Here is a 24,269-nt window from a genome sequence, read left to right on the forward strand (position 1 = left end):
TTTATAATGCATTATAGACAAAACCCAGTGAACTCTGAAAAAGGCCGAAGACAATTTAACAACAAGACAAGACAACACTTACTGCTGTTGAGAAGATATTTCCAGAATCATCTAATACTCCTTTAATCATTTGGATGAGGAAGTATTACATCTACTGTCTGATAAATTAACCTGTTTCTCAGGTCATGGCTGATGAAACTATGACCAGTCTTGCTCTAACCCCGACCTATCAGCATAATTTATGATGATGCAATCAATTTACCAACATTATATTAGCCTTACCTGAACTAAAACATACAGGTGTTAAAGTAATAATTGTTGTCAAATACTCATAGACTATTTGTAGCCGGCCACATAACACAGCACTATCGCCTTTTATAGGACATTTGCTCCACTCCAAAACTCTCGTATCATGAACTAGCTGACAGCCGAGATGAACAGTCTCAATTCTACCAGTTGAAAACCTAGAAGAGCGGAGGGCAGGTAAACCGGGAATCCAAGCTATTCTGTTTTTCCTATGGGAATTGAATGCAACATCATTCTGAACCGTTTTGGCACGATTTATACTGTGCTTCCCTGCGCGTTATCACTCCACTGCCGTGAGTGGATAATGTCATTTAGACAGAGAGCGTCCTCACACGCGGAGGAGACGTGTCTTTGCATAGAATAGTCTCATTCTGACACATGTCATTTAGGCAGGATTTACTCAGACTGGGAACAGCTTCTGCAATTATCTCATTTAGATCAATTCTCTGTGTGCATACAAGCCTTTCCCACTCCTTTTAGACAGATTCAGCAAGGAACTGTTTGACAGCTTTTAGTCTATCAGCTTTCCCAAAGGATGTATAAGTGGTAGCTCTCCGTCCAGCGTTTCCATGCAACAGCGCAGGCGGCTGTGAAGCCACGGAGTAAACGGAGGGATAGATGCTGTTGTGGAGAGCCACGGCAGAGTAGATCTGGTAAGGGTCTCTGTGAGGACCCTGAGCCCCCTTTAAACCAAATGGAGCGTCGAGATGATGGAGATGAGCTGGTTGGGAGCTTGAATCATCATGATAGTACAGAGGAACCCGGTAAGAGCGCTTTATTCCCGCATGGATTTCTTTTAAAAATGTCAGAAACGCTGGATTTGTGCGCACTCGCTGAATTAAGAAGCGTTGGGAGAAAATAATGCTTTGCACTCAGTATGATATTTAGCTGTCAGAGATGTCCCTACATTCCCTCTGGCTCAGCTAGTTGGATTGTGGCTGTTGATAACACGCACATGGGCGCACTGATACAGCCCCACATGTTTTTATGGAGGGAGCCCTCTCATCAGTGCTACCTGGAGTTCATCAACTTAGCTTTTTACATGAAGATGCTGATGGATATGAGTGCTACACATGATAGTAATTTCACCATGCAAGCATAGTACAGGCCCGCTGGTACAGAAAGGATGTCCGTTTACTGTTTTTACTTCTTACAACCTTAAAGGGATAGTTCGGATTTTATAATAGGCTGCCCGCACAAGCAATATTTGTTTTTTTGACAGGAGCTCCATCACACTCTAGCTCTGTTTGCTTTAACCTGGTCTCATGCCACATTTGTGCAGTTAGTTGGAAAAGTCATTTGTGTGTGACATGTAAACCCAAGCATAACCACAACAAAACAGTTTACCCTGTCTTAAAGGAATAGTTCTGTTTTCTCTTTTTTTCACATATAGTAGGGCAGCTGGATAATAACCTGATATTATCACTCATCTCTTTACATGTATCATCACATCAAAGTTCTCATAAACTGAGAACATTGCTCTCAGAGTGAGATCTTTGAAACATTTGAGAATTTGAATACAATTAAAGCTGCATCAATTTCTTTGTTGTAGTAGTAGTTAGTTAGTGAGTTAATTAGTTTTCTTTTGCCACTGGGGGCAGCAAAACAATCTATTAACACAACAATGACATATTATCACTGTATAAAGTCGTTATGGTGAGTGCATTACCAAACAGTCGCTTATTTACACAACCACAGACATGGAGCCACATTATCATTCATGTGGAATCATGTTTGTGTACACCTGGCTCTGTTTTAGTCTCTATCAACTCCTGAGTGAAATATCTAACTTTGTCTGCTGTGTGGTGCTGGGCAGGTCGGGGGGGGGGGGGGGGGGGGTTGATCATTCTCTGGGGGTTTGTCACTATTAGTTACCCCTCTGACACTACACGTAATTATTCAAACCATTGTTAATATAACATATTGACGAGTGCAGCTTTAAACACAAAATAACAACTTGGATCAATGAGGCAAACATTATTTGAAGTGAAACATACAGTATAAATGTCACTCAGATGATCTGTTTTGATTTGATTATTTTAATGTGAAGAAGGCAATATGCTGAGACATTTATTCATAGAATTAAAATGGAAAAGATTTATGGGAATTGTGGGTGTGTAGCTCTTTCCTACGAAATAAGGACCACTTTCTGTCATATAAATATTAGTGGTTGATATGTACAGACAGGGGTTGATGGCTGTGTAAACACACTGCCAGGTCACATCACTCACAGAGTCATCATTGTCAATAGTACTGTTACATCCTGGTAGATTTTCTTATGATAAGTGTAAACCGTCCCGGATCATCAGGCATGGCAGGTTGATAGCTGTCCTGAGGTTTAACGCTTATTATTTCAGCAGGTTGTGCGTTTTCTGGCTTCTGCTACCTTCTTGTGCCTTCCCAGTAGCCTACTAGTTCTTAATACAACAAGAAAATGATTGTTACAGTTTTTATATGGAGACATTATCATTATCAGGCCTCTGATCTAATTAGCTTGTTCATTAGAAATTGCTGATTATATCTTGATCTGTGGAAACATTTTACAATTTCTAACCTGTTACCATACCAACATGCTGATTTTTGAATATTTAGGTGGACATAAAAATAAAATGACAACCTATTGTACAAAACTAGATTGTAATTTTAGACAGATGGACTCATCGTAGTGGTAAAAGTTGATTTATACTGAAAACATTTCATGTTGTGATAGTAAATCCAAGACTCACGCTGGGTGCCGCCTGTCTAGGCTCTCTTCCAAGACATTTGGCAGATAATATCAAGTACTGGGCAGGGATGTGTTGTTATGGAATACCTATAACTGCATATAATAACCTACAAAATAGAACTATTTTATATTATTGTACATTACTTTAAAAAGATGTTTTCTGATTACAGGTTTGAGGATTTCCTGTGACTAACTCAGACTAGTTTACCAAATGCATTATTCATAGAATGAAACATACATGAAATATTGCATAGGACATACTGTAGACCACACATTGATTAATAGTTGCATGACTGGGTTTATAAGTATGGAAGATTTAAAATGCCTAAATAAAAACAAATCAAATAAAGAAATGAAATGAGATGAAATACATTACACACCCTTATGTATTTCCTTTTTATCTGTGCATTAACTGTGTCTAATTGAATTAAAAACATATGTTAAAAGGACTATAATTAAATGTGGCATAGAAATTTATTCATGTTTGATTTGTATTAATGTAGGCGTGTTAAGGCATGCACAAGAGGCTGCTGTACTGTACAGGGTCAAACCTGTCCTGCCAGACATGTAAAATCAAGTTTGTTTCAGGTATTTGAACCAGCATAGACTGTAAACAAACCGTATCTATCCCCTCATGCTTACTGCACACTTCACCTGAGGCATTTTCCTGCCTGAGACAGTATTACCTCACAGCTTGGAGGTCAAGTGCACATATAGGCCTCAGTGATTCACTGTCATATTAATTGTGATGCCTCTTTATATTTGCTTTAAAGAAAGGAGGCCTAGCTGGAAAAAAGCTAATGTAGTATTCTTACTGCTTATTAAAACAAGACCACATTGTCCATAAACCCCATTGCATATTATATTCCACTCAACAAAATAGGTTGTTTGTTGCAAAAACCTCTATGGTTAAGGTTTGGCTGTGTTGTGGCAACTAAACTACTTGGTAAAGAGGGAAAGATCATGATGACTGTTGGTTGGAGGCGGAATGTGAACTGCAGTCTGCTGTGTCAAAGTCATACACTTTGTACACACAACCATCGACACCAACCTCCTTCCCAAGAGTGATTTTTTTTAAATGCTGGCTTTCACTCCGTCCACCACTCTTGGCTTCTAAAAGTTTTTTTGTACCGTATAATAAACAAGCTACTTGCACCCACTGTAAAATGAGATATAGCAGCTATGAGGGGCTGTAAATATTTTCAGCTAATCTCTTATGTGCAGCATCAAAAAGAGGGGACTCACTACCAGGGTTTTCTGGAACCTACTTACCAGTGATTATTCCCCCTGCTTGGACACTTTAAAGATCCAATCAGCTATTGACTACAAGTAACCAGCATTATATTAAAGATCCCCTCCAGATATGTTTTAAGATGTATATAAAATATTCTACTTTGAGTAATTTGTGTCTGATATAGTTTTTCCACAAAAAGTTATTTATTTTAGTTAATTATCTACTTAAAAGTTATACCATATCTATAAATATGCAAATATATTTAATTTTAAAAGTTTAACTGCTGGACACAAGTTGTTTCCTATTTCACTGTAAAGTCCATTGGAGGCTTCAAGTTTCCACATCACAGTTGTGTAAGCTGAATACTGGACCAGGATTGGCTCCAAACGAGTTGTGATGTCACAAATCCTTGTCATAGGCCCGCCCTTTAAAATTGGATTTTCAATGAGCACAGAGAAACTTTCCACTTTCAGCAGATGAATGTGAAAACAGCCTTTTAGTGTCAAACTCAAAATGTCAAAATGATGTATGTGCAATACGTCATTCTGCACAATGAAGCTCAAACATCCAACTTTAGGAACAAGAAAAACATGTTTTTGAGTGAAAGGGCACTTTAAACTGTGGATAGCCATAGCAACAGTAATAAAGCTCAATTGTGTGACTGCTGTTGGGGCACCTGCACTAGGGAAATTACACCGATTACTCGCAAATTTTGCATCATTCACTCCGTCTCATTAAAGCAACAGGAAAATGCGGTTCCTGTAATTACAAAATCATACTAAACATACTAGTTGTGATGTCACAAATCATGCTTGTAGGTACATGTCTTATACTGAGATTCCATGTGAGCATGGAGAAACTTTCCCCTTCAGCAGATGAAAGTGTAAACAAATTCTGAACATACATCATTCTTGCCGGAGAAGCTCAAACATCCAACTGAAGACACAGTGAAAGAAACATTCCTGAAAACATACCTTTGCAGCCATTTGCAGCCACCAGCATGCACAGTTGTCTCATGCAGCTTTAAAGAACCACACAGCACTGGTGGGTTTGTGTGTTTTAGTCCATTAACTACAAACCACCACACCAACATTACTTTACAGGTTTTTGAAGACTGAGATTCAGACAGTCTTCAACAGATTACTACTCAATAACATTTGCAACCACTGTCGTGAGGTGGTCTTGCGCCGCTTTAATGGACCACAGTGGTGGTTTGTGTATTTAAGCCCATTAACTAAATTGCTTATACTTTATATTATTGCCATACTTTGAGGTTTTAAACAGACTTTGTACCTTGCAGACAGTCACTGGTTTCAGTTCATTTCAGGACACTATGAACATCAATTTACAGAGCATTGAAACTTGACAGGGGTGAGTCATTACAAAGAACATTACATGTTTTTGTGATTTTATTCACATTTTCACAACATCCATGTTTGCCTGCTGCTTTGGATTTGATCTTCTAGTAGCATTGCCTCAGAGAACAATCAGTTGTTGAAATGGTCACTGCCTGCAGCTGAATTATGACCTGGTGATAATACAAATAATAAAAAAATACATTATTTCACTGTCACGTCATTATTTCACTGCCTGAAAAGTAGTAAATCTGTCAAAAAATATGCATAAAGCTGCACTTATCAATATTTTATATTAGCAATAAAACAAATAACTGTATAATATGAAAGGTGTTGCTCATTCTGATGAACATAGAGAATCATCACCCGACTCTGCAGTTCCCCTGAGCTCAACAAGGCTGTTTAACATCTCCCAGCTCTTTTTTTTCTGTTTTACAGACCAGACTTATTCAAAATGTATTTGATGTGTAGTTTGTGATTGTTAATGCGCTCCATTATATCAAAACACCAGCATAGTCCTTTAAAGAAAAATATCCAGCCACAGTAAATTTTAAGCCCACTGTGTGTCTATTATTTGTCATAATGTCATAATCAGAGGAACAACTGTGATTATTCTTACAGTTCGATTTCATCAGCTCTCATTTCACTTTAAATTTTAGGAAAACCAAGTTTTTCAAATGGTGACTGAAGGCCATACTGCAATCACACTCACAATTTCTGGAAGTGAGCACTATGATTGTGCATAAATGTCATTGTGTATGTTGTAAAGTAATGGGAACTGACTGTTCTGTGTATCTTAGGGCAAAGAAGGTCACTCTAACATTGGTAAGATGACTTTTCTAAACTTATGACCATATTATGGTCACATATGGTCCCATATGTTTAAAGGACAGCGTCACAATTTTTCATGTCTGCCTTAAATCAACAGTCAGGAGCCCAAATGAACACTGAAACTGTTTTTTCTTGCCATAATCATTCCTCTTGTTCATACAGATCATTAGAATCAATATTCAATGTGAATTTCAATGTGTTTTTAGATGAAAAATGTATTTAAAAGTTTACCTGAGGCTACTATGAGGTTTCAGCTGTCCAAAGTGATCAACGAGATATCTTTCAAAGTTAGTGTTTTTGGTGTCCAAGTTCCTCTTTTTGTTACTATACTTCCACTGCAGCTGAAGAGGGAAACACTCTGTTGAGACGGAGATTTTTTACTAAAAATACTTTAAATTTGGTAGATATTCACTTTGTTTGACTATTTCAAATGGCTGAAGCCTCATATTATCTTTAGATAAACTTTTAAATACATTTTTACTTAAAACAATATTGTGGATCTTGTCTTCCATCACTTACATTGTAAGTGCATTATGAAGGGATCTTCTAATGGTCAGTATGAACAGGAGGAATGATTACAGCAAGAAATATCTGTTACAATGCTCATTTGGGCTTCTGACTGTTGTTTTAAGACAAACTTTAAAAACTGTGAACCCATCGTTTAAGCTTCTGACTAGTATGGCGGCCGTCTTTACCTGTTCAAACAGTCAGCTTGATTTAGAATCTGTGACCCTTTTTTGGGCACAAATGAGTGGGATAGAGTTTGTCCTTATTCACTAGTGTTTTCCAATAATTTGCATTGTCAAAGTGCTATAATGGCACCTCTAAAAATCTCTGTTTGGGTTAATGCAGTATGTATTTTGGAGTGTTCTTATGAAGGGCTGCAAAATATGGACACAAGGAATAGAAATGTGTACAAATGGCTGCTGAAACTGATTTATCACTGCTAATTTACACTTGAAGTTGAGGAAATTGTCTGTGATTAAATGTCTGGAAAAAGCAGATGTAACAATAAGAAGACTAGAGAGCGACTACACAACTTTGGGCCACATCAACATTGAAAGTCCCCCTCCACTCCAAAATGTGTTTTGCTTATTATTCATTTACTTAGATTAGTACAGTTCCTCATGTAACATATTGTATATCTCTGACATTTTGGGAAGTATGCTAATTTGTTAGACATTAAACTGTGTTCCTTATTATGGTTCCTCCTGAGTTTTTATTAATTAACTATAGAGTCAGAGTTGTTGTAATATCATATTCCTTGACTGTGATCCACTGTAGGTGCAGATAGAGGTAAAGACTTGGATAATTAATCGTGTGCTTTCAGTATATTGCTGTATCTTGACTGATCTGTCATCTGGTCAGAGCTTCATTACACACTGAAGATGTTCTTGATGGGTCATCTGTGTTCCCCTGGGAGAATACAAACTATTAAGTAAGACATATTTTCATAGACAGTACTGGCTGGAATTGTACAATGACGACATTAAACAAATCACATGACAGCTGGATCACAGCACAATAACTGCACAACAACAATAACATTGTATCTGCAGGTTTTAAAACGACTTTAAAAAGCACTTAATTCAGTTTCCTCAAGAAAAAACAGATACTAGAGAGTCTTCAATTAATTATTACTAATTTATTAATGTAATATTTTCTCTTACCTGCTGTAGGTAGTAATGTTAAAGTAATACAATAAAACATTGTCCTGTCGGGAGATGTTCTACATCTGTAAACTGTGAAAGTGGACAGTAGCTTGTGCTGCAGGTCTTAAAGAAACCTTGAATAAGCACATGCATATTTTGGGCATATTCTACTTTTACAGTGACTGCTCGTAATATAACCTAATAACAGTTAAGCGAGTCTATCAGTATCAATGGTGACAGCTGTTTCCTGCACATGGTGGAGAGTATATCTCTTTATTTACAGCATACACTCTTCCTTGATACAGAGAGCCATCCACAGCTGTGAGCAGTGGTGTAGTTTAGTGTGTTGTATACTGTGATGATTCCCTCCCAGCCTCATACGCGCCCGTCCTGGAGCGACACCCCATAAGCACCACCACACTCACTGACGCATACAGTACATTCATCCACGCATAATTTAGAACATTCTGAAAGACTGGGTATGTGTTATTAACAATGTATTATAAGCAACCCAAAACTTTAACAGCCAATGACATTTACAGCTGGTAGATTTAAACACTTTGGACTGATTTTTTACCATTGTAGTGTTAATCACCATCCCTGGTGATTTTGCCCGGCTGGAGGAGACAGAGGAGTCATTAACTGCTTTGACAGTCAGTGGTGCACTTGCACATTGAGTTTCATCACAATGATAGATTTGTGGGCTACTTAGTCATGGCCTGGATGAGAGTTAGAAAAAAATACATAGAGGAAAGGAGAGGAATTAAAACAGTATGTTCACTTATCTTCCAAACCATTGTCAAACTCAAGCTACGTATCAGATTAAATGCAGGCGAAAGCATCCAAGAACTGCTGCGAGACGAAGACGAAACTCCTTAATAAATAAAGGCTGAAAAGGTATTTATCAACACCATCAAATAATGCATACTGGGTTCACTGTGTGTTAGTCCACAAGCCCTGGAAAAAGGATGGAACACTTACAGACAGCCCAGTTCCTGTTCCACCTGGTCCAGTTTCTTCTGTTTGCTGGCAGTGTCCTTGGGGTGGGGTAAGAAGAGGACGCGTGGGGTGGCTACAGAGCAGTAGCATAATGTTTGTAGGGGGGTAAGAAGGGGGTTCATGGGGTAACTAGCCTGGTAGTCTACAAAGCTGTCCAAATATGTTTGTAGTCAGGCATCTGAGGTGTGCTTTGCCTCCTCGCTTGCATAGCAGAGCAACGGCTCCTCAACCATGTTGTGACGTACCTCCTTCACTCAAAAAGACTTACAGGGGGCCCATTGATGCTGATTGTCATCAAGTTATTTACACTGGACAACAACATTGTAAATCTCTTGTCCGTGCATGCATTGTTCATAAGACTGAAACCCCTTTCATACTGCACTGCAAGGGATGGTCTGCATGCATCGTATGAGTGGTTTTAGGCTTTCAGGCTCACTGTGTGGGTGCTCAAGGAAATCTCTCATACCATTAACTCCTCGGTCTTCACAAAGATTGAAGCGCGGTCAGTTGTTTCACTTGTGACTCACCATCCTGTATGCCAGGTTTTGATGGCCATTTGCTTGTGTGTGGAATGCTGAGATCACGAGATCAAATTAGAGGCACTTTTCCGTGTTGTTGATCAGACTTTGTAGGAAGTGCTTTGCATTGATTGGTTTGAACTTTGCATTTGACTCCAGGGAAACTGATCCAAAATGTTCTTGAGCCTGTGCTTTCAGTGCCTCCTGCAATTTCCCTCCTGGAGAGTCTGTGAACACCAGCACTGAGATGATGCGCTACAGAAGCTGTTCTGCTCTCAAAAGTGTGATTGAGTGGGCCTGGAGTTGCTGGCACAGGTTTGCAAGTTCAGACAGTGCATCATACATGAGTCCAAGGTCACACAGAAATTCCTTGCTTTGCATGCGATGTGCCAAGCCTTTGTAAATTTTATTGCAGTTACAGTTACACCTGGTATTTGCGAAATAAAATCACTGAAGTTAAAGTTCTGTCACAAAACTATATTGTTACATATCCTTGCGCCTTTTTAAGTGGGTGTATGTAAATCCTGGAGCTTTCTTACATCGGGATCCCACCGTTTTTGATGCAGCCGCCGGAGCTGATCCCAGAAGTGGCTCTGGGACTCCGCTAAATATACGCGCCTAGTCTATTAGTGAGTATATGGTGTATACTTGCGTATCATGTAGACTACACACCACTGGCTGTGAGTGTGATTTCATGTGGAGTGAAGGGCTAATGAGGAGGAGTCGGTTTGGGAAAGGGCTACAGTCCAGACTTATGTGGACTGAACCTTTGCAGGCTTCTGTCATACATACCGTGACGTGTTCACTGTCATCACGTCAAGTCTGCGAGGGATGAAATACGCTATTAGTAACTATTAGTAATTGAAATTTCTGTCAATTATCCTGAACAGTTCTTAAAAGTGTTGATATTAGCAATTTATGCAGGATATGTGCAGCGTCTGCTACTTTACTTAGTATAACAGGTTTGGTTGGTATGTATAGTAACATTTACCCTTATTAGTAGCAGAAATAATTACTTTTTTTACATCAATTGCATGACTTCCTGATTCAGTTTGCAAGTGGATTCAGCCAGGGTTATATCCCAGCATGCAATGGGCAGGAGGCAGGAAACAGTCTCACTAGGCTGTCCCTGACAGGGAACACATGACTTATTTTTTACGTTTTAAAAACTCTCCTATATGCAGACTCACATATGTCAGTCACAGCCAACAACAATTGCAGCTCTTTGCTTATTCACAATGAGGGCCATTCAAAACTAGGATACAGGGAAATAGAGTCAAAAGGCAGTTTGGAAATTTGGCCTTGAATTCAACCTATGCAGTATTCTCTTCATTAAACACTTGACTAATGCTTAATCCACCTATCTGTGCCTCTCTCAGGTTCTCCCCTGGACTCAGGCAGCTCCCAGCAGGAGGAGCCCGGCATAATGAGGAGGAATGACACCTACCTGCCAGTCCCTGGCGAGGAGAAGAACCTGGATGTGGACTTTGTCAACACCAAGACCAATGAGTCCATAGTAAGACAATACATCCATGTTTTCATTTTAAAGAATAGGTTAACAAATTTTCAAGTCTGATTTAAAACAATAGTCAGGTGCCCACATTGGCACAGGTTCAGCTTGCTGTAATTATTTCTCCTGTTCATACTGGCCATTAAGAGATCAATTTCTAAAGTGCTCTCAATGTAAGTGACGGTGGACAAAAATGTATTTAAAACTTGAAAAAAATTGTGTGTGTGTGTGTGTGTGTGAGAGAGAGAGAGAGAGAGAGAGAGAGAGAGAGAGAGTGACGTGCCAGTACACAGTTGCAACCATGCTGTTCAGGGTGATTAACATTAATGTTCATTAACCCTGGATATCTGGTAAAGCTCTGATTAGAGCACACCAGATTTCCCTACCATGGTTTAGAGCCACAGTTATGACAAGAGAATCATCAACATATAGAGAGCTGATATTATGACATCACATCCAGGCTAGTCTCTGTTCCACTAGCCTCTGTGACTCAATCTTTCATTAGGGCTTCAGCAGCAAAGCTTGCTGCCCTATTATTTTTGTTGTCATTCTTCTTCTTCTTCCTCTTCTTCTTCTTCTTCTACCTCGTCTTCTTCTTCTTCTTCTTCATCATCATCTTGTTCTTTTTCTTCTCCACGAAGAGCATTCAAGCAGCAAAAACCATAAGACCAAAAGTCACCAAAATTGGCAGATGGTTTGCAAATTCCACCCACTACTCAGGCTCATAAAATGATACTCACTGACCTCAAGGTGGTGCTGTAATAATCAAGTTTACCTTTTCACAATTATCTCGAAAGTGGCTTGGCCTGGCTTCAAAATTCTTTCATCAATTTAATCTCTGAGTTCATCTGCATCTTTGCTCCGGTGTCAAGTTTTGCAACTCTTTCTCAATTTTCTCAAAATCCTATTTTCGAGAACTCGTCAGAAGCTGTTGGGCCAATCGTCCTGAAACTTTGTCAGGAACATTTACAGACTTCACTGATCTAAAGTTATCAAGGAAATACTGATACGTCAATCTGTTTTGAAATTATACATCTTTAAACCTGTGTCTTTAAGTTCAATTTTACATAAAATTGGCTTAAGCTATTGTAACCAAACTTGGTGCACGTGTTCAGATTCCCGGTCTGAGTTTTGCTATGCATGTGATTAGTCTTTCAGCTATTTATCTGTTAATGTGCAATTTTGGTGAATATTTTAACTTCAGCTGCATTAATTCCCACAGACCTCTGTTGTATTAAACTTTGAGGTTGTAAAAACAAAAAACAGCACGTTCACCAGCAGAGCTGATAGTCCAGGGGTTAAGGTGCTGGGGGGAACCCTCTGCTGTGCACTGGGAGTTAAAGGCATAAGAGATGGCTATAATAACTCACAATTATACAAAATCACTATGACGTAATGATCATCTTTTGTTTTGCTTGGACTTACAGTTATGTTAGAAATAGATCCAAGGAGAGCTGTTGATGAATTTTAATTTGTTCTAGTGTCAATAAGGGAAAAGATTTCATTTAAATCTTGTCGACACCCACAGTATTGTATGCACAGTCAATGTGCTGATACTACATTTACACACACACACACACACATACACACACAACACAACAATTTGAGTACCTGCTTGCGCAGCATTGTCACAAACAATAAAAATGTAATGATTTCTTAAAGAAAGCTCCCATCGATGGCAATAGTGAGTCCATTACATCACTTTAGTGCTCTCTGGACAAGACCTCTGTTGTATTATGATGACTGACATCAGGTCAGTATATAGTACATACAGTACAGAAAGGCCAATACCAAGGGTCTACCTATGACACCCTTGATGATAATCACGGGTCTGTTTTATGATTGTGCTGCACACAGTTACTACGGTGTCGTAAATAAGTGATTCCACACATGCTCTGTGGCACTCAGGTCTCTGTGTGTTTATGGAAATAATATTCAACATATTAATTTTCATACAAACTGCATCAGTAGTGAATACTCAAAGTAATGTAGTGCACACATCTTTTCAAAGGGCCAACAAACAACCATCAATGATTCTTTGTTTACAGTAGATAGACTTCCTCCTTGCTAGTTTGTATCTTTATTCATGGAATGTATTTGTTGTCTCAGTGTAGTCATTTATTGTATTTTATATAAATAAATGCACAAGCTTCTGCTCTGTAATAACCCTTCAGTGATCTGGGTAAAAGCTTGTCTATAGCTTTTGCATTTGCTTTTATAATCACTCACTTGCTGGAGAACAGGAAGTGATTTGTTTCACTTTTTCAATGACTAAAATGCAACAGAGCTCTTGAGTAACGATCTTGAGCAGTGGTGAACAGACTATGAAGAGAGCAGCACTTAAAGAGCCACCTGAGCTGAAGGATATTCACTTGTTCCAGCTCAGAGCCGCTCTTTAATCAGACTTATTATTATGACAGCCGCTACTGAGAAAAGCATTTACATAGGAGAACAAAGATCTAAATTAAACACAACTAATAGTTTATACCCTCACTAGTGGCCCCTAAAGGCTGCAATATTCATTAAACCTCATAATACAAAAGTGTTGTGCGGTGGAACAGACTAACAGAAGTTCCTCTGAACTTCTCACATGCTTTCATTTCAGTAGACATTTTTCAAAAACTGAAAACAGATTTGTGTATCAGAACTTTGTTTTTTCTTCTTTCCTCTCCCATTAATCATCTCACGACCCCTAAGATTTATCTGATGACCCTTTGGTGGGGCCCGACCCCTAGGTTGGGAGGGGTGGTTCAGTCCAGTGGTTCTCACCTAGGTTGAGAACCACTGGACTAAACTAGCTAAGTGTATATAAAGTAGTTGAAACTAGCTCCACCTCCAGCAGCTACAACAGTAACATGCTGCTCTAACACTGATGCTTCACTATTAATAATCTAATGATGTCATATATAATAATATATCAGTCAGAGGGACCAAACCACTACTTTTACTGCAATACTTGTACTTTTGATAATGTACTTTTACTGTAGTAGGATTTTTCATGCAGGACTTTTACTTGTGATGGAATATTCTTACATCACTGTGTTAGTACTGAGTACTTCTTCCACCACTAATGGAGTGTCCAAATGGGAAGGGTTCATCCTCTGGGGAGCATGGCACTGCACTGAGGAATATTTTTATATTAACAATGAATCAAATGACTACATGTATGTAAAAGGAGCTGCTTGTAACAATGAAGTTGCAGAGAATTATCATCCAACGCTGCAGTTTTCCTCAGCTCTGTGGAGTGTTTTAGCATCTTTCAGCTCATTGTTTTGGTTCACAGCCTGCAACTTTACAGTTTTGGTTCTCTCTCATGCATGACCAGCATAGCTGATCATTTAGCAGCTAAAGATCCAGGAAGTTGGTGGAGAAAATGAGTGGAGACCAAAACAGAGCTAAATGGAGGGTGAATACTGGACTTGCATTAAGCAGATGGTGAAAAACATGACTACAACAAATGAATGCATTTGTTGTTGTGTCTGTTGGATGTGTAATTAAGCAACTGTTTTCTAACACATTTTCCATAACAACTTTGTGGCCCAAAACAATATTGAATGTAGGTCTAACGTTTTATGAAATATTGTAATTTCTTAATCATCTAATTATCTAGTCTTCTGTGCTTCATGGAATAGAAACATTTGTTGTCTCGACATAATGAAATGATTAGGTCTGTTTTGTGTAATTTAGGTTCTCTTTAAAGATAAATATGAGCACAAAATATAATTTTCTCTTTTAAGAAAATAAGATAATTAAGATCAATCAGTTGTAAACATATGACAACTGTATTTTATCTGAAAACAGCAAGATAACTGAGTTGTGATCTTGGGATGTGGGCTGAAAATGTATTTTATAATTAGGACTAAATCAGGCCTGACAATTTAGCAGCAAAGGGCAATTTCAGTGCATATAAAATCGGGCTTAAGAGTTCATTTGAATAATTGATCATTATATGTGGTCATTACTGCAAGGTACTGATTATGTTTTAGAAATTAGGAACCATTCCCTGTAGGCTCACAAGACGTATTTGTTCCCAAACTGACTGCTCTACAGCAAAGTGAAGACAAGGATCACTTACCTCTTGTGGATAGTTTTGGGTGCATTCCTCTGATTTTGAGATACCCTTACTGTGAACCAATTTCTTTGCAAATACTTCCTATCAAGGAAACAGTCACTATGAAAACAGTAGACAGTGAGTTTAGTGGATTAACCAGAGTAACAAGGACATTATTAGCTGATTTCACAAAACAAATTAACCTAAAATGATCTAGACACCACTAGAAGTAAGTGAGAAAGTATGTGTTTTTTCTTATTTGGGCAAATCAACCATTTAAGTTAACATGTCCATAGACAAGCACCATTGTCCTGTGTCTACTTGGGCTTGGGAGAAGAAGGCCAGATGTATTATGGTGCAGTTGCCTTAGTGGTCACTGAAATCCAAATTCCAGAGTAACCTTTTGAGATTTGAACTCTTCAAAATGCAAAAACTGCCTGTTCCAGCTGCTACATCAAGCTTTCTGCTGCTGTGAAAAATATTATCGACTTGAAAACTGCTGGGTTGTCTCAGCCTTGAGCTTATTATGGCTCAGAGATTTGTGTGCGCGTGCGTGTGTGTGTGTGTAGGCAGCTGTGTGCATGTGGAAGCCCAGAGGAGAGGAGAACCTCATTTCCCGGTGGCTTGGTGAGAAAAGAGCTTCTATTGGTGAATGATGCATACACCACCACATCCTCATGCGCCCTCTGAGAAGTGACCTCTGACCTCTGCAGCTATGACTACTTCCTGTTGAGAGAGTGCTGAAGATGTGTGTGTGGTGGGGATGAGGCTGGGGGTTCTTCAAACAACAACAAAAAAAACATCCATATACACGTATACATACACATATAAGCCAGCCCCTCGTAATACTTCCTATCACACACACACAAGCAGGAACATACACCGCTGTACTGTGGGTTAGTGGCTGTTAAAGGGAAAAGCTTTTAATTTCAGCGCCTGCTATGTGTAAATATTAGTTTTGTGATTCATTGTTGATCTACAAGCATGAAGGTAATTCACCTGCACTCAGCCTGAGTTTACGATTCCTTTATTGACAGCGGCTTGTCTGATCCTCAGCATATAATGTACTGTCATTGTCCCTCTATCAGTATGTACACATCACTTATTGGTTATCAGCTGCTTGTTAAAGCTGTCATAAACTCTCATGTAGTACTTGCTATCGTCAGACTCCCATATCCATTTCTGTCCATATGCTTTGAGTGGTCATTTCATCGGGTACACCTGCATAGTACTGGAGCAGGACATAGCCATGCATATTTCATGGCTTGTTTGAATGATTTATGTTAACAAACTGGCCACTGGCCAAATTATCTGCTACAATGTGAGAAGAATATTTGAATTGATGGCTGATATTGATGAGGTCTGAGGGAAAAAATGAACTGTGGGGCTCTATTGATTCTCTCTGTGCCTTGTGTATGTATCCCGTTGCTTTGAATAGATTATTAATCAATATTTTGGCCACTTGGAGGCAGTAGAAGAACCTGTAAACACAACATTAACATATTATCCCCTAATTACACACCAGCAAACACGGAGCAACGCTAGCATTCACTTGAAGTCATATTTCTGTCCACTTGATGAATTTAAGTCCAACATTCACTCTCTTTTAGCTCTGTTTTGGTCTGCACCAACTCCTGAGGAAAATATGTTGAAAATATTTACTATGTTCACCAGCTAGTTGCTAACTGTGTCTGCTATTTGGTGCTGGTCAGATATGCAGGTTGAGTTTCACTTTTTCACTGAAAACAGCTGTCTGCTGCTCTGTAAATGAGTTTGCAGGTCATGAAACCAAATCAATGAGCTGGAAGATCCTAAAACATAGCTGAGGGGAGCTGCAGACTTCTCATATTGCACATACCCATTAGATCTATTGTTAATATTAAAATATTTTTAGTGCACACTGTATCATAGAAGCACATCCACAGAGCACATCCGGTATCCAGAGCACATAGAAGACTACACAAAGCAGTTTCATTATATTTTGTCCAGTGCCCCAGAAACCCACCAGTGCTCCTGTGCTGGAACAGTAACCAGTCCCAGGTTTGCTTTGTGTCACTTAATATGTGGTAATCTTGTTAAATACAAATGTATGGAATATATACTAAGCATAGAATCAGATGAAATGATAAAAGTGTTAAGACTAGATTTTGACACAGGGCCTCATGATGAGGTAGAAAATGCAGGAGCCACCTTATAGGCCTCATTGTTTTAATCCATAATGTCCTTTAGTTGTACATATTTTCAGACAAATTAGCAAGTAATCAGATTACCACACACTAATTGCCACACAGTGAGCATTTAGTGTGATTTAGGGACTGGGGCTCTGGGAAGTATTCTCCATATTGCTTTAATTTAATTACTTAATTTAACTCTCAATATACAGTATATATCTAAAAAAAAAAAAAAAAAAAAAAAAGAGCATATTGCCATTAAATTCTGTGCAGACATTCATGGTTTCCTGAGGATAATCCTAAGAACTTGGTGATCTCTTAACTTTTTATTTAACTGCACCAGCACGTTGACATTTTTGGTGATATATCCCAAAAACTACTAACTAGATCACCACAAATTTAGATACAGACATTCATGTCGCCCTCAGGATGAAAGTATAATCACTCAGGTGATCTTTTGACCTTTCATCTTACGTCTTATCATCATCTCATCAGGTCAAGATATTAATGTTCTCAATTTGGTTAATGGCCAAATAAATAATGACATTCCCATCAGCCTCAGCTGTACTTAACGTCTAGTGCGAATCTGCATGTCAGCAGTTGTTAACATGCCAACACTCTTAACTAAGATAGTGAACATGGTAAACGCTACCATGTTCATATTGTCATTGTGAGCGTGTTAGCATGCTATTTTTGCATTTACTTTACCACAATTTCTAAGGATCAAAAAACGTTTTTATCCATTACGTTACAATTTGGTTTTTTTTACACTGAGCATTCGAGTCTCACAGACCTGCTGTAGTGGCTGTTGACCTTAGTCCTGATTTATTTTGTTTACACACAAAATTCTACAGTAGGCTATATGTAGCACATATTTCATTTGTATTTTTGTGTGTTTATGCAAGCCCACAGTTGTTTATATTCTATTTTTATGTGTTCTATTTTTTACATTTGGTGTCCTTCTTTTTTCTTTTTGGTACTGCAATGACATAATTTTCCCAAGGCACAATAAATTTCCATGTCATGTAATCATAACACACATCTATCTGTCAGAGTTTATACAGTGTGATAAACAACTAGCCTTTTGTACTGGATGTCAACTTACAGAGGGTCAGTGAAGCATCTGAGAATCTGTGTGTGTTTGTGTGTGTATAACCGCTGTGTGCCTCACTGTTTTGTCAGATGGCCTCCAGAAGTACTATACTAAATACTATAACCTCAGCCAGTGCGCGCGCACACACACACACACACAGTATAGGGTTAGCCGGCCTACAAATAGCCTGGAGTTTAGTTCATCAAGTGGTAGTGACTACACACATCTGTAGTCAGATGACTGAAGACTGGACAAGGTCAGACAGAGGACTTTTCTTAGAATTACACTCAGATCAGAAAGTGGATCTGGAAATAAATAGTCAACAGTCCTCTGCTATATGGTGCAGTAACAAATATGCAGATAATGAAATTGACCAATAATGTTCATTTGAGGATTTATTTTTATTTTGATCATACAAAACATGTAACATAGTGCATAGCGGCTATATAATGAAAACAAACATATGGAAATGAAGAGGCTCAAGTCAGGTCCTTCAGTGTTTTAACATAAATAACAACTACAAATTCAACTGAAAACCAAACTCCAACACACTGCTTGATAGTAGTATGTTATCAAGATAGCTGTGCATATTTCATGTCTTTTTCCTCAGGAATTTTCTGTCTGGGGTTATCATGGGATCACCAGTCATCAGGTCTCATCCTCTGGGGACCCTGAATGTTGTACAAAATGTCATGGCAATCCATTCAATAGCTGTTGAGATATTTCAGTCCTGATCAAAGTGACGGACTGAAATTTCCATCTATAGAGCCTTGATGTTATTGTGGCTAAAAACATGACCAACAGGGAACCACCTAAACCTGCTCAGCAAAAAGTGTTTGTCTACAGAGGACTATAAAGCGTGTTCAGACAGAACCCTCTTTTCCTCTCTATCGTAGAAGTGAATTACTTCCATTAAAGCAGAAGGTAAATCCCACATTTGTGTAGCTTGTCTATCAGTCACACACCCACACACTCTCCTGTTAGGCTCTTGGAAGCAGTCAAATTTATTTTCTCCTGCGGTTTTCAGACTGTCTCATCATCTGTGATGGCAGTACTTCTTGGCTGCCTGACAAATGATTCAGTGCACCTAAAGAGTGAGACACTCAGAATTCATTTTCACTCATCAGGAATTTATTTCTCCCTTGGCTTTTCCCAAATCCAGAAAGTCCATTACACTTCTGTAGGTTAAACTGGGCTAACAAAATACTTTTAGTGCAGACTGACTCTAACAGACACACTATAAATGGACTACTACAAACAGCCCATAATGCTACATTGGTATTCTCTCAATTCAAAAAGGATATCTTGCAAACACACAATTGTCTAATCCTCAAATCAAAACAATCCTCACTTTTTCAAACATGATTTCCACAAAAGGTATAGTTTTATCTCTCACCTTCCAGAGGAAACTCATTTCGGCTGCTCATATTCACAATCTCATTCTTTCAGTCACTACCCAAAACTTGTGACTATATGTGAAGGTTGGGACGTAGACTGACTGGTAAATTGAGAGCTTTGCCTTCTGGCTCAGCTCTGTCTTCACCACAACAGTCAGGTAAAATGCCCACATTGCTGCTTATGCTGCACTGACCCAGGTGGAGCTCAGAGTAAATCTGCTGTTCCTTCACATCAAAAGGAGTCAGCTGAGGTGGTTTGGGCACCTGATTAAGATGCCTCCTGGACGCCTCCCTCTGGAGGTGTTCCAGGCACATCCAACTGGTAGGACACCCCGGGGCAGACCCAGAACACACTGGAGGGACTACATATCTCTTCTGGCCTGGGGAAGCCTTGGGATCCTACAGGAGGAGCTTGAGGGTGTTGCTAGGATGAAGGATGTCTGGGTTTCCTCAATGAATGAATGAATAAATGAATGAATGAATGCATGGATGGATGGATGGACGGATGGATGGATGGATGAAATAGTCTTATATTTGGGCCAATACAGTGCAAGATTTACATCAAGAGTCAACAAGGTTCTGAAAGTGAGTGCAGACTGACCATACACCACCAATTAAGTCACAAAACTGAGTCCATGTGAAAACAGATTTACTTCATCCCCACAAGTGCATCCACTGGTCCATGTGGCGTAAATCCTGGTGTGTCCAGGCCTTTATGGATGTGATTAATGTTAGTATTAACTGTAAACCAGGCCTTATATGTCAAACGGCCTTCTAAGAATTCTGTACTGTAAGGTCTGCTGAACGTAGGGTAGAGTAAATCACTAAGCATTGGCCAGTAAGCACCGTTATGAGTGCAATAAATTATTATCCTCTCAACTGAATCATTCTGCTCTTCTATAACTATGTGGCTTATTGGTTTGTTATTGTCTAAGTACAGCATGCTTTACCATGCAAAATGCAAAACAATGTGTAATAAAGTATGAAGTGAAATTTGTGTGTTACTGCATACCAACATATTGCATTCTTTTATATTCCGCAGTGGTTTAATACAACAGGAGCTTTCATTTAATGCTGTTGGGGATTGCAAAACAAAAATAGGATGCATATCACTCTGCAGAGACTACTCGCTATGTACATTCAATATTTGATGACATAGAGTACAACATGTTTCAGCTGTAGAAGCACATGAATAAGTATGTCGTTCCCTGTTCAATAAGATGTTGTGTACAAAGGGCACTACGCTATCTGCACTGGTCTTCTCCACTGGGACAGTAAATGATGTTACATTGCAAGTGTGAAAGTGTATGGTGCCCAGGAGTGCATTAGTCCAGTGAACCATGAAGTAAATATACTGCAGAGAATGAAGTATGATACAACCATCAACAACGTCATCCACTTCCTCCTCCCTACCTTGTGCTTTCACTCTGCCTGTCAGTCTCTCTCCATCTTTGTTTGTGTTTTCAGTTGGGTTTTTTTATGTTGGGTTTTTTTTTTCCTTTCACCACCATAAGTACATACTTATGGTTTGCCCAATATGCTATGGAGAAAGCATAGAAGACAAAGGTTCGCCTCTGCAGTTTTATTAAATATTATGGTTCCTTGTGTCACCATTGCCTTTTTTAAAATCTAACGAAGACCACAATCTTTTCCTAACTTTAACCAAGTGCTTTGGTTTGCCTAAACATAACCATAAAATTGTTAATCATGTTTTAGTTGTCATGGATGACATTACATTTTCTTACAAAAGGCATTTTCTGTTGCAAATTAGTAGTATGTAAATGCACACAGGGTTGTAATGTTGACAGAGCGCTCTATTGGCAGTTAGTACATAAGAAATGAATGGACTTTATAGTGATGTACTAAGAGAAAATCCTGAGAAACGTAAATGAAACCAAGTGCAACTTTGAAAAGATTACTGCCAATTTACAATAATAGTGATCTAATGTCTTAGAATTACTTTATTGAAGCAAAGACCCCTCAGATTGTGTCAGTACTGGTTTTGAGTCAGAGCAAGTAATTCCTTCAGTATATGAAACAGTATTGAACTGTTTGATGCATCTGTTTTAGGCTCACTGGAAAGCCAGTGTCATGAAAACAAAGATACAATTTAAGGAAAAAATATCTATGGTGTCAGATGACTAAAACTAATAATCTTCTAAATGTGTTTTACGGTGTGTTTTAGGGCTTCCCTAATTAGCAGAAATGGCCCCAACTGCCAAAAATGTTGAGTTATTGGGAAAAACATATTGAAGAAAAACAGAGCAGGAGTGCACTGGGAGCATGGTGCTTCCTGCTTCACATTGTGTGTGTGTGTGTGTGTGTGTGTGTGTGTGTGTGTGTGTGTGTGTGTGTGTGTGTGTGTGTGTGTGTGTGTGTGTGTGTGTGTGAGTGTATGCGTACATGTGTGTTTGTGTGTCATACATGTGTGTGTGTTTGGTAAGTTATGCTTGCAAGATGGAGGATTGCTGTCACAGACTTTTTGAAAGTGGCTGCTGCATGTGACAGCTGCTTTCCTGCAAACATTTTTGTCAACGCTATGCTTATCTTTAAGAAGTAAGAAGTGTTTCTATAATTACAGTAATCTATAACTCTGTTTCTCCCTGTCTTGCCTCTAGCCAATGAAAAATCTTTATGCTGAAGATGGCTCGCCTCTGTGTCATCGGTTGGGCCCATACTTTTCTGATGGCCGGCGGCGGGTGGACTACGTGCTGGCATACCACATCCAGAAACCCAGCAGTATCCGGCGCCAGTCATCCAGGTTTAGTGACAGCAACTTCATCCGAAGGCTTAGACGCAGTCTGAGCATGAGAAGCAGCCGTGCGCCGCTGCAGCCCAAAGAAGACCCGGAGATTGCTGCCCAGGAGCAACGGACTGACTATCACGAGGATGACAAGCGCTTCAGGCGGGAAGAGTTTGAGGAAAACCTACTGGAGACAGGGCTGGAGCTGGAAAAGGATGAAGAGGTGAGAAAGGAGGGTATTTTGTCAATTGACCTTTCACTAAGCCCTGCTTCCCTTACTGTTGCTCCCGCTGTCACGCTTTTCTTTATACATTGAGTGAGTGATAGTGGAGGACTTGAGAGTGAAAGGATTGGACCTCCTGGGAATTTGAATGTGTGTGTGGCATAGATTTGCCTTCCATTTCCATTTCTTTTTCTCCTCCATCTCATGACACTTTTGAGTTCGAACCTATTATCTTTCAGCTTCAGCTGTTGAACAGATCAATATGTCACCCTCTTAATGTCAATGTAATGAGTTTTTCTGATTATCTTGCACTACACCAGATGAGGGGCCACTTGATACAAAATAACTACAAAGAGTTTCAACCACTGACCAAGCGTTAAATTCACTATATTGTCGTTGTCAAGTGAGACCTGTAGGGTCTGGAACAACATGTTTGTCTATTTGACTTACTGATAGATGAGGGTCAAGCAGTTTGAAAGGAGGTGAGAATAGTTCATTATGTTGTACATATGGGCACAGCTTGAAGATAGGGCTCAGCATGTGATGCTGCACACAGTTAGTAACAGAAGGTGCCTTGGACGTGTGTGTGTGTGTGTGGGTGAAGGGGCAGCATTTAATGACATATCAAATAGGTTAGAACAAAGAAGAATTAATTTGGAGTAAAAAGAAAAAATTATTCAAGCAGTAAAATGAGTATGATTAAAGAAAAATGTAGAAAACTGAATTGATTATGACATCAGTGGGGACAAAAAAACACACTGACATCCTCATATGAAGAAAGAATGCTTTAAAATGAAAGTAATTAAAAGAAATGTGAATTTAAAGCAAATACACATAATGTGCAAATTAGAGGAAACAGACCAGAGGAAAACCTGATACCTGATACCTAAATACATTTTCCAAAAAAAGTGAACCATCTGATAAAAACACACCTGGGGATAATTAAACGAAATCCAGATCCAAAAATGAGAGAGAAAGAGAGAAGACCGACCCTGGCATTAGACCCAGCCTGACTCAGGCACCAGGTCTGGTTAAATACTAGGAATAAAGTGGATCAGAGCAAAATGCTCCAAGAATGGAAAACATAATCGTTGTACTGGTGATGCCAGTGCATGTCTAATATGTTGGATATGTAAGCAATATGTAAGCAAAATCCATGATAGCTTCTTGTATAGACAGGCAATAAAATGCACAATTCAGACAATTTAGTTGATCTGTTTAATAACCTCTAGGGTGGATGTTATGTTTAATTTTCAATGATATGATAAAATAAATATCAAATATATTTAGATTGTTTTCAAAAGAACTAAACTAAGTTGGTTATCTGTTGCTTTACAGTCAGCTCATTGTTTTCAGTTTTTTTTTAGTTAATCCACAGTTTTGAACTGACTTCAGGGCATTGCTTTGACATTACTCTGTTTATTATTCCATTTTATCTCATCTAAACATGTATATCTACTA

The 24,269-nt window shown here is 38.9% G+C and overlaps 1 protein-coding gene across 1 annotated transcript in view; it reads left to right on the forward strand.

Moving 5' to 3' along the window:
• The first annotated feature begins 605 nt into the window (after positions 1–605).
• ano1a (anoctamin 1, calcium activated chloride channel a) overlaps positions 606–24,269 on the forward strand; it is a 64,733-nt gene continuing 41,069 nt past the window's right edge. Inside the window, exons 1-3 of the mRNA XM_067597059.1 lie at positions 606–1,070; positions 11,000–11,136; positions 22,461–22,808. Coding sequence (XP_067453160.1) covers positions 1,001–1,070; positions 11,000–11,136; positions 22,461–22,808 — 555 coding nt within the window. The 5' untranslated portion in view covers positions 606–1,000. The remainder of the gene's footprint in view (positions 1,071–10,999; positions 11,137–22,460; positions 22,809–24,269) is intronic.

Source organism: Thunnus thynnus, chromosome 1 (assembly GCF_963924715.1).
Source record: "Thunnus thynnus chromosome 1, fThuThy2.1, whole genome shotgun sequence".
Taxonomy (NCBI): Eukaryota; Metazoa; Chordata; class Actinopteri; order Scombriformes; family Scombridae; genus Thunnus; species Thunnus thynnus.